The sequence below is a fragment of the Strongylocentrotus purpuratus genome, unplaced genomic scaffold (assembly GCF_000002235.5).
Source record: "Strongylocentrotus purpuratus isolate Spur 01 unplaced genomic scaffold, Spur_5.0 spur5_scaffold_13, whole genome shotgun sequence".
In the NCBI taxonomy this organism is placed as follows: Eukaryota; Metazoa; Echinodermata; class Echinoidea; order Camarodonta; family Strongylocentrotidae; genus Strongylocentrotus; species Strongylocentrotus purpuratus.
Window position 1 is genome coordinate 34,334,184 of NW_022145598.1, and position 12,318 is coordinate 34,346,501.

The 12,318-nt window shown below is 36.1% G+C and overlaps 1 protein-coding gene across 1 annotated transcript; it reads left to right on the forward strand.

Annotated features, from left to right (window-relative positions):
- Positions 1–7,763: 7,763 nt before the first annotated feature.
- On the forward strand, positions 7,764–11,119 carry LOC100892856. The gene is made up of 2 exons (XM_030983419.1): positions 7,764–7,847; positions 8,554–11,119. Exons 1-2 carry the CDS (start codon positions 7,822–7,824, stop codon positions 9,323–9,325), a joined length of 798 nt encoding a protein of 265 aa, XP_030839279.1. The 5' UTR covers positions 7,764–7,821; the 3' UTR covers positions 9,326–11,119.
- Positions 11,120–12,318: the final 1,199 nt, after the last annotated feature.

Genomic DNA, 12,318 nt, shown 5'->3' on the forward strand with positions numbered 1-12,318 from the left:
ACAGAACGTCTCACTCGTACTTGTGCCGAAGTCACAGGAAAATAGCACTGTATAATGATTGACAAGAACAGAATGATTTCCTTTCATTATGATTAGGCTGAAATTTAAAGAAAATGGTGGCGTACTAAAGTTCACACCAATGTAGTTCATCATCCCCATACAAAAACGGTCGAGCGATTCTCTTTGTAATAGTCTTTCGGGCATCTTATTGGTATTTCCGGTCGGCATCGGTTATATGCTGGAAAATAGACCAACAGTTATTTAAGACCCGACGTCACAGGAAAAAAATGGCCTATTCAGAATTCAATAATAATGAGACGTAAGGTCAATAGTATATAAGGTTTAATGGCATTAGTCCTTCCTTCCTCCATGATCTAGTCTGTATCATCTTCAAAGGGTTCTGTGTGAGATTGATGGCACCAGTTAATCGCCCACTAAAAATGGCTTCATAATAACCATGCCACAGAAACGTCTTGTGACCTCATGATGCACCTTTGTTGCCAAATAATGGGGTTATTGTATATACAATCCCGATGTTTCCATGCATAATACAAGGTTGGGAGATCTTTTACAGAACCATTAAGCAGACCAACATTATAATCTGAAGTGATGGCAAATCTACTTACGATTGTCAGTGAGAACAAAAGAGGGTAGAGTGACCAGTATACAAATCAGGAGAGGAATTATGAATGACGCCATGACAACATCACAAATTATTAAAAACCAGGCTTTAAAGTATCAGTACAATCCGACAATGCATGAAATCCCTAAAGTGCAAGATCATACCATACAATACAATGGCATAAGTGCATGGTATGGCCGCTACACATGTTTTGTATGATTAAGCCTTGCCAATATTTCTGCGAGTACGCTTGTGCGAGACTAAAACTGTCAGTGGAAATTTAAAAAAGAAATTGTTTGCAACTGTTTGCCATTGACGTTCATTTGTAAGCAATTTTGGACTAAAGTTGACGAAGGCTTGAAGTAAGAACAGTTATTTACCCTTTGACGCACACGTGAGAAATAAGCATAGCTTGCATAGTTGAGATAGTTACGCAAATGGAAATCACGCTCGTTCAAAGGTCGAACTCATGCTGGAGAGCCGACATAGTTTTTTTCCCAAAGAGATTGTATTATGTGCGAGCGAACTAATTGGATCTCCATGACCCTTGCGTGTGTACTTGTCCCAGCTATCACTCTCCATACGCTACGGTAATGAGGAAGTTAAAGGTGGAAAAACTGATCACACCGCAACAGAGTTTTGTTCTCACGATAACTTAAATGACTAATGGACTAACGTCTGTAAATAGTAAAAATGATGTGGGAATATCAAATATTTTATTTTTTCAATCTGTTAGTTGTTTTCTGGAAAAGTATTTAAAACTTTGCGCTCGTTTGAAAGTCCCAAATTTTGACATGATTCTACCATTGTAAAATCAGTTTCACCAAAATAGAAAATAAGTACTAAGACGTATTGGCATGAACATGTACACAATGTTTTATATTTACTAATCCAATTTAACAAATCTCTGGGCATATATCAAGTTTAATGAAATGAAAACCTAGGCCCCAGACTTTATTTGTTAAACCCAACTTTGAACAACGGCATAATTATAATGCGTTGGTTCAAATTTCAGTAGGATATGGGCCACGGATTTATGGAATTGACACAAAGTAAAACTTCATCTTGCTAGCTAATCGTTATGCAGTCTTGGTGTGCTATCGATACCATAGCAACATGCAAATCGTACGTGTCTACGAAGCAAGCTTCTACCCGTGACAAGAACAAACAAAACATTTAATGAAGGTAACGGCATCTTAGGCGATCCCTATCATGCCTTCTGTTGAGCGAATCAATCCGCATCTATTATCATTTCATGATCATTATTATTCCATTTGGGGGGGGGCTCCCCGCCCCGCCTCCCCCCCCCCCCCCCCCCCCCCACTCCGGGTTCGGAATGACCGCATGCGTGTTACCAAAATGTCCGGTAAAGGGGTACTTTTCACACACCAAAGTCCGGCACCGGACTTAGGGGGTGTTTTCAAAAGGAGGGAACACATTATGCGTACCCTAAATAACACCTAGTCGGGGGCCGGGGGGGGGGGGGGGGCTTTCTGGACATAGCAAAGGGGGCTGATTTAGCAATCATCTGATCATTGACATATCTTGATGATGATTCATACAGGTTGGAAACAAAATATATTTGTACACATACCATGTACCGATTCCATAGCCGTGGGAATTTACAAGAGGGGATAATCGGTTTGCAAACATACTCTTCAAGAAAAAAAAATCTTCTTTTTCATTGTTCCGTGTCTAACTCCACGTTTCAACAGCGAATATTTTTTTCAATATTGCTTTGTGTACTGAGAATAACAGATGTGGATTGAACCCAACACGTGATCTGGACTGTAAACACACTATTCAAGGTCTATGAATAGAAAGGAAATCAACCGGAAAGAAATATGATTTCTAACAATAGGACTGGTTTGGGGCTGCGTTACTGACTGTTGAGTGTGTTTCTGAATAGAGCATATTCATCTCTGTACGTGGGTGTGATCTACAAACGGAGCGAATATTACAAGCAACGATATAGTTTTCTTGAATTAAAATTTGGTTATTTTTAAGAAAGTTGACGACATCCTTTTATCAGGGATAAACTGTTAATGGGTGCAGACACGGAACTTGTAATTTTGTAACAAATGGGATTATCTGCCTAGTAAAGTGCAACGACTTGTACCTCCATGTAGGTCTGAACGTGATACCAACTGCAACTGCGATATATTTAAGCTACGGATCTAAAATGACCGACCTGAAGGATACAAGAAAGAAATTTCAGGAGAAACATCATTCCTAATAAATCACAATTGAGTGGTTTTTATTCGTAATGAACACGGATCCATTCATTTCAAAGTTTGTTGGATAGTACTGACGAACACCATGCCGCTAAGGAACATATTGCGTGTCTCGTTCTTGTTGATATGGCTTCAATGTGCAACAGGAATGAATTGTAAGTATTTTCCAGTATAAATTTATACTGTATATCCTTACCGAATATGAAAATGTTTTGTTCAATTTCTTTTTGTATTCAGATTATAATAATTTTTACACATCAAGACGAAGATCAATTCTACATGTATATAAACAATATACATTATTGTTTTATTAAAACCTGACGAAGGCAGAAGCAATTTGTTACTTAATGCTCATATATATATCTATCATATCCATCATTAAAATAGTTGGTGAAACTTCAATTAAGTATTACATGTTATGTAGGCCCATTTTCCAGCATAAGTATAGTAAATTCCGACCCGGGATGCCTTTAAGATGCCCTAAAAACTATTATGAAGACATTCGCTCGACTGCTTTTGTATGGGGATGATGAAGTATATTTATGGAAGCTAGTAAGTCACACTTTTCTGTAAATTTGTCATTAATTTTGCATGCCTAATTTATATCGTCAGCCTAAATCATAATGGATAAAAATCAACGTTATATTATTTTGTTTCAATCATTATACAGTGCTATTTTCCTGTGACTTCGGCATAGGTGAGAGTGAGACGTTCTGTGGCATGGTGCAAGGTGTAGACGATGACTTTGACTGGAAGCTGACCTCATCTTCTGGTTCAGCATACACTGGACCTTCACAGGACCACACAGACATTGTAGGAGGGAAAGGTAATGGCGATGGTCTAAAACATTTACAACAAAGTTTTTAGTAGGAACATATGAATATTGATACTCTCGCTGATATGAGAGAAGATAGGTAGAACAAGAACTTTTCTTCTGCACTTAGGTTGAAGCACAGTATCGACACATCCAAAGTACTTCATCATATTCATATCCCTTATCTGCATATGTTAGGCTAGGTTTAATACGGTATTATAACTACACATTGGCATAGAAGTATGATTTCATCGTACGGGCCCTATTTGGTCAAGTCTAAGCTTTAGTAGGGCTCGCAAATCAAAACAATCATCAGGTATGCTAAAAGCATATAAGTGCTCCGTGTTGTACGTCTTAGTCACACTGCCAAACCGATTCCAAAGCGATCAGTTCTTTGAAATTCGGAGTAATGTTATTGGTTGTTCGGTTTGGCGTTGTTCTGGCGTCGGTCTGTTCGGTTCGACTGGGTCATATGAAATTGCACAAAATAGCTTGCACTAGCCATTTTTCAATATATAAAATGGAGTGTACTTTATAGCTATAATCATTTCTTTGTTACGATAACGTCTAATAAATGATCGTATCAATTATCTTAAATTATACTATTTGTAGTGTTTTCTGTACTTTATATATATATATCTTTGATATGTTTCAAATTCAGTTTATTACATTACTTTATCGTGTTTGTGTTTATAATTTACATAAAGCAGAACATATATAGCTTAGAATAAAATGATTAGCACAAATCATACTTTTCACATTGTTGTAATCTCTCATGGACAGGAAGGTTCTTATGGGCAGACTCAGAGTCAGATAAAAGTCCAAGTCCAAGTCCAGGTCAGAAGGCTATCATAGCAACCCTTCCATTCAATCTGACAGGAAATGAAGGATGGCTAACATTTTGGTATCACTTATATGGGGTAAGAATGAAAACAGTTATAAAATTGTAAAAATCAAGACTTTAATATTAATGATGCTTCGACATTTGCTCTGGTGAAAGTTCCTCAGGGATTTGTTTCCGTCAAGATATATGTTAGAGTTTCGGTTCAGGTGAGGGTTAAGAGTACAATGGTTGCTCCAGAAATTATTGAGAACTTTTTAAGCAGTAAGTGTAAGATATTGACCACTGAGATACGATATGCTCAGAACGGTACTGTTCAGTTTTCCCTCAATAGTTTCGGTTCATTTTTTACCTTCGTTCATGGTAATGTTTAATAACTTATTAATAGATATTTGTTATTGTTAGTTTGTAATGAGTACACACAGCATTGTTTTGGGTAATTCGCACTCTATCTCTCTCTCTCTCTCTCTCTCTTCTTTTCTATGAAATAAAGGATGGAAAACTCGAGATCAGTGTGTGTCAGGATGGAGGGACAAATCTCTCATTCGATGGGAATCAAGAACAAGAGTGGCATGAACAGAACATGACAGTGTCGTGTGGAGATAATCCAGTTCAGGTAATTTTAGTATCCATATATTAACTGGAAAGGAATGTTGGGTAGATTTACATTACATATTGACCACTGTAAAATATTTGAAGTTAAATAGGGACTAGATTTCGGGCCATAATGTGCCGATCCTGATAAGTTCCATGACACCCGTTTTGACACCAGTGTTTATTAATCTTGCACTCTATATGGGAGCAGTTACATAATCTTGAAGCCTTTGGTATATCTTTACTCTGATGAATATAATGTTGCACAAGGAGATTATTTTGTGTAGCATAGAGAGTTTAAATGATACGCCATTAGATACCGAAATTCTCTGACAAAAATTGGATTTTTCTGATAATCAAACTGCCTTCCATTGATGTTTTCGCCCTGACAAAATCTATAAATGTACTGCACCATTTTCGCAAGCCGAATCATATATACAGTAGTTGTACGAGTGCAGTGATATCAAGACGAAAATACCATTTTAGACCTTCTGAATAGAAGTACTACAACCTTTTCGTGCATTTTGCGATTTAACATATAGTTTTAAGCTGAAAAGAGGATACTACGTCTTGATAACTGATTAACATCATTCTAAAAACTGGGACCCGTGAAGCCGGAAAGGAACATCTTTTATTTTATTGTGACAAACGTTGCAAAAATCTGCATAACCAATTTAATATGGTATCCATTCATAGATTACTTTCACGTCAACTATAAGTTCATCAGTGAGTGATGTGGGTGTTGATGATCTATTTCTCTACCACCTTCTGCCAAGTAAGTATTTGATCTCAATCTATGATTACATTATTTTATTCGATTTAAAAGTATATATATATTTCAACAAAAGGTAACGCAATTTTCTTGGAAATCTACATACTATTAGTGAAAATGTAATTTTCGACCAACAAAATGCATTTTAATGATAATAATAGTACCAAATCTGGATTTCTTGAGCGCTTTAAAAATCCTATTATTATCCTGATCATTGGGTTAATTCACTCACACAGTGTGCGCAATTTCCACCTCCTGGGGCGTACTCCTACCACTATTGTCATCTTAAGGGCACATGGTAATTTCAATCATCCCATCAGGTTCCCATGTATCTCTTAGGTATGGAGTGAAAAATGTAAATCAATGTCTTTCCAAACACCGTTTCGAGAATCAAACCCACGACCTTTGTATTTCCCGTCAATGGTTTAGACCACTCGACTACGACATCTCTACAATACGCATTTAATACAAAGATATATTTTGTTTTAAAGGAAATCACGAAATGTCCCTTTCGCAGTGTCGCATGACTTTAATTTTTTCACACTTATTCTAATATCTTACGAATGATTTTCATTTTGTGATAACGGATTGAATGATTGATTGATTGATTGATTGATTTTTTTTTCTCTCCATTCCTTTCTCTTTTTTGTTTTTGTTTTTGTCTGTCTTTCTTCCTTTGCTTATTTTTGTAATTTATCTAAGTATTTATTTATACATTCATTCGTTTAATAAGGGCATACTAATGACGTTCCTAGCCCTTTACAATATCTTATCTTTGGCTATATTTAATTTCATTAATTTCCCACAATATTGCAGCTACTACAGACAGGGTAACTACTGCCATGACAGAGAGTCCTGTGACTACTAACGATCCCGCCACATCTCCTGGACTCGCTAGTAGTGTCACGACGATTGCTGGTGTTATTGATAACATGTTATCACGTTCAGTTACAGATGAGACCCATCAGTCATCGACGTCTATTTCTCCTCTTTCAAGTAAAGGTTAGATTTTCAATACCATCTAGATTATTTATTTTAATTAATTTTGTATTAATTTTCCATTTAAAGTTATGCATGAAATACAGATTCAGAAGGTTCAATGATACATAAAACACATGGGCATAAAGTCAAATGAATTAAAGCAAAGCGTAAGAAAGAAATGAAGAGAAATTAGAAGCACCTTTGAATGCTTGTTTATCAAAGTGTGTTAGAATCTGGTGAATATTTGTATGTTGCATCGATCTCTTGAATATTGATTGATGTGAGAGATGCATTAGATACTGTAATCTCGTTTCGATCAGTATAAATTGTTTATTAACCCGTTGACTACTGAATTATCGCGATCCCATAGGCTCAAAACAAGAACTACCCAGCTCAAGTAGGCAATGGGTTATTACGGGGATTGCTCTCTATTCCGCTCTGAAAACGTGTTACCATCCTTAAACGAATCTGGAAATAATGTTTCTCGATATCCATGTGATATTCCTCTCTTGAAACAAAAGTGTTAGTATTGATCTCCAGCTGGACTTCTCTAATACAGAGAGCTTCATATTTATTTCCTCAATTCGTGAAGTGTAATAGAATGTATAGAAGAAACTATCATTTTAGAGTCGACAGGCTCATATTACCTTCTTTATAGAAAGATACTCGCACGTGTGTGTATAGTGGAACATTCTCGATATTTAACAGCAATTTATTTCATGCATAGCTTTCATATTTTCCAAATGGGAATGGTGATAGCGGGCATTACAACAGTGAATGGGAATGAATTGAAGGCTATTATAACATTGTATAAATAACATTGTATATATATTAAAAAATAAATCAAATCATTTGTGATATATTTAGCCACAAGTAACTGTTGTATTTTTTCTTGCAGAATCGAGCCCTGCATTGCCGACTTCTTTGAGTGTTGTTGCTGTATTTTTCGTAGCTGCAATAATAATGGTTATCTGCTTTATCAAAAAAAGGTTCGTTCATAATTGATAAAATGGTGTTCTGTGTAATGTGCATAAAGTCATTTTTTCGTGTAAAATTGAATTGGTTGAGTGGTGCAGTATTCCAGCTTTAAAGGTTAAAGTTTTAGGCAAACATTATTTACGAGTAGTGCGTTCAAAAAGAAATTTTTACTTTGTATTTTGTGAACCAAAAATTCATAAAAACGAATATGGACTAGATGAAGTAAACGTTAACAAGTTTCATTCCGGTCTCTTGAAATACTGCTTAATCTCTTTGCCGAGTGGCTGGTCATAGAGGAATGTAAATTAAATCTCCAAAGTCATATTTTTGACGATATCATGTTTAATCTCACCAACAAAATAAAGTATGCTAAATAATGCTGTTTTATATGCTCATGAAGTTTGAACAAATCGAATTCCATCACAAATGTTTTTTATCTTTTATTCTCCCATTAGGCACACCCACTTAATCCTTACAACATAAAATCCACTTCTTTCATAAAAGTGTGAAATTCTGAAAAATTGCTGAAAATGCGAATTTAAGGAAATTTAAGGTTATTCGAACATTATCAATAATGGAGACATTCATTTGAACCAAATTTCTTTTAAACGCTGTGTCCAATTAATTTTATTCTCTTGAATAATCAGAAATGTTTAGAGCTATATATATCAGTTAATTGTATTATAACAATTCCTCAATTGTATTTCGTTAATGCAGACGTCAACAGCCAGAAAAGCCTATAGCTATGGAATCCGTCCACAAGTACGACAACCATGCCTACAGCTCAAACATGAATGACGCACTTGACAATACAAGAGATACTCGAAGAAATACCAATAGTGCTTTCGACAGCAGTACGTGGCGGTCGGCAGCTTCAACCATGAACGGAACAGGGGTGAACGACACTCTGGGTGGAAGCCAGCCACCAAATCGTTCGAGTCAAGCGTCCAGTGCTTCCGGGTCCGGAGTTCAAGGGGAAGATTCAGAGGGCAGACATTATTTTGTTCTGAACCCTGGGCGCGCCTCTATGCTGGTGGAGAATGGGGAAGAGGAGGCGAGGAACCCGTATGATCCTGTAGCGCTATATGACAACAAGCCAGAGCGCTACACATACATTGAAAATGATGGCTCTTCAATTGCCATGACAACAGGCGATGCTGGGGAAGTAGGGATGGAAGACAATGGTTATGACCCAGTAACCATAAAAGACGATGCCACTGGTGGTTACCAATACGTGGATGACACTGGGACGACCGTTGCTAATGGTGCTACTAATCATGGTGATCTTCCAAGCCCCTACGAACCTGTTGCGATCGGGGAGGCATCATCGAAATCGAATAATTCTAACGCGAGCGAGAGAAAAGTACCCATACCAGCGGCAAGGAAAAACATGGCACCAAAACCTAAGGAGAGGATGGTCGACAATGTTTTGTACAAGCCAATGAACGGCGAAAAGATGATAGACAATGTACTTTATAACCCTATTTAAGATAATCAATTAAAACAAATTGAGCTTAGACATTATTTTTGAAGGGAAGAGAAGCTTTGAATATGTCAAAACGTTTTGAATATTCATATTATTTTCAGTGTGACATGAGATCGCCATAGAGCGATACACTCACAGATTTGAGGCAGTTGTTTTGGTAACCAGATTCTGTACGAATATATGATAATTGTTTATGATAATGATTATATGATAATGATAATGAATATATGATAATGATTTATTTTGTCAGCTAGCTGGAATCTTACGCAGAGCATGCCAGGGAGAGTGAGTTAGTACTTCTGTGAAGTAAGAACACGAAAAATAATCTCGCGAGCAGTTTCGAATCCGTACTGTATTCCTAAGAGAAAACATGTTCAGATATTAAATGAAATATGTAGTTTATATTGCAATTAGCATGCATTGCAAAAGGTGATTCGAAAATAGAAAGAAATAGTTAACCTCTTTGCAATCGTTAATACAAATAACCAAGATTATTCATGCACAATTGTGAAACTAAATCCTGCCTTTTTGCGATATGATTATAGCGCCAGCTACGACAAATCAGATCGTTGCAATAGACCGATTTACCTACCTACATGTATTCAAATTTATCGCTCTTTCGTCCATGGGGACCTAATGACGTTCCGGTCAGAATACATTACTTGTCGCTATGTCGGGCAAGCCTCGGGCAAGCTCACAGGTTGTCAAGAACAAACTTTGTAATAAAGTATGCATAAAATCGATCTACGAATGAAAGGCATTCGTAAATCATGCTTTTGATCTATCAGACAAATGGATGGATTATACGGGCTAGTTTCTACGTTGTATGCATTATTTGATAGCAGGGTTTAATGGAAATATTCTTTCAAAATACGTTGATAAGAGTTATAAGCAAAATTTTCTCTTCCTTTTTATCTCATCCTATCTTCATGTATGTTTTTTCCATTTCATGTAGACTGTATATCCTTGCGCATAGTTTGTATGTCTACCCAATAGACTAAAAAGTGTATTTTATATTTTTTGAAAATGGCAAAATTTAATTTTAAAAGTAGATGCTGGCATCTCTGTATATAAAAAGTTTTATAATTTACAGGGTATAGAAAACTATTTATCGCAATGCATTATTCTAAAATTTGTGTAATCTATGTTCATGCCTACAATAACGAGAAATATATGCAAGTTAAGGCATTGTTATTTTATTAGTAGGTCAACAGGTATTCTCGAGCAAACGCTTAATAAGATAATTCAAGTTCTTAAACTTTCCATTTGATCTAAGAAACACATTACACTATTACCATGACAACCATTATATGGGGAAACTTCCAAGTTCAAGTAATCTAACGTTTCTTTCTTATTCTAGTAGGCAATCAATAATACGTGTTATGTCTCTTTTGTATTCACTTGATTTAGTGAATCCATTTTGGTACGAAACTATGTACATGTACAGGTATCAAAATGACCTACAACTTCATTTTTTTAGACGAAAATTTCACTTAATGTTTACTTACCTGTTCATCTCGATGTAATAAACAGTTTGCTTAGATATTTCTTAATAGTCACTTCCCCCACCCCTTTTAAAGGAAAAAATGAGTTTAAAAATACGTTTATGTGTAAAACATGGACACCGTTAAGTGCCATGTTTTAGTGTAAATGCTTATGCCTCGCAGAGATCATGGTTTGTGTAGACTAAAAAATCATAGAACGCAATATCTTATTTTCCTGAATATAGACAACGTATTTCTAAATGTACTCAGCCCTTCTCAGCTCAAAATAAAGAACAGTTGCATATGCAAATAAGTAGTGAGTTGATGAGTTTTATTTTGACTAATAGTTATCATATATTTTGTTTCTAAGATGTAGGCCTATTTGACTTTTGAGTGGTGATTGAAAGTTTTTAAAGTTAAACGCACTCAAGGTAAGGTTGACTATTTGAAATTAGATGCTGAAGAGTCTGCAAATGTTATGAAAAGCAGAATCATTAGAAATGACAATATTGGCATTTTTTTTTCTTCAAAAAACACGAATTCGTTACTTTTTTGTCATTCCTAAGATACTGAACATGATAAAATGTTATCAATATTGGAAGGGGGTAATATAAAACTGATCAAAGGAGGTGGCATTTTTTCCAGGAGTGACTTTGTTTATCCTTACTTACTCTGTATTATGATAAATTAATGCGTTCATGGAAATTATGTATTTCCTATGACTTTATCTATCATCTGGAAGCCACCTGGCACCGGTTTATTGAGAGAGGGACAAAATAGAGAGAGAGAGAGAGAGAGGGGGAGAGAGAGAGAGAGAGAGAGAGAGGAAAAAAACGAGTTTATCAAGTTTATTCCCCTTTTGATATGATAGTATATAGCTAATGAGACAGGCCACCTTGATATTAGCGAGCCGTGACTAGGTCAAATTTTTGACCATAGTATTATGACTAATATGATTGCATCCGGGACATTGAACTTCACGGGTCACTGACCTTAATGTATTTGACCTATTGGGCTCTTTCTGCATTTTGTAGTAGCGGCTTTAGATGGGACTGGGAGCCTGAGCCCCCTCCGGGCCAAACACAAGTCATCAATCTAGGCATATTGTATTATTATTATTATAGCCCTTTCCGGTTTCTAATTGTAAAATGAAATAAAACAAAAAAATAAAACTACTGTATGTAGGAAGGAGACTAAATAGTCATGTCGCCCTCAATAAACCTAGGAGTACCCAAAACATAGTATCTCCTTCACTATACAAATGAGATACAATGTTGAGAACGCGCACGCCCATTGAATAAGTGGGAATCATTAGGCTGCAATCATTATTATTAAGCCCTTCAACAAACTGGAGGACAGCAGATTTCCAAATGCATAAACAAGGATTTAATCAAAAGAAGACAAAAGGAGATAAAGAGATCAAGACGGAAGCGAGCAGAGAAAGAAAGAAAGAAAGAAAATGAGAAAGGAATGGCAGAAAGAAGGATATTCAAGAAAATCGTAGAGAGGGCA

Bases quoted from the DNA above. Each gene is read 5' to 3' on its own strand.
- LOC100892856 (XM_030983419.1), top strand. From the start codon at position 7,822: ATGGTTATCTGCTTTATCAAAAAAAG. The intron at 7,848-8,553 runs GTTCGTTCATAA...TCGTTAATGCAG, and splicing joins ATCTGCTTTATCAAAAAAAG to ACGTCAACAGCCAGAAAAGC.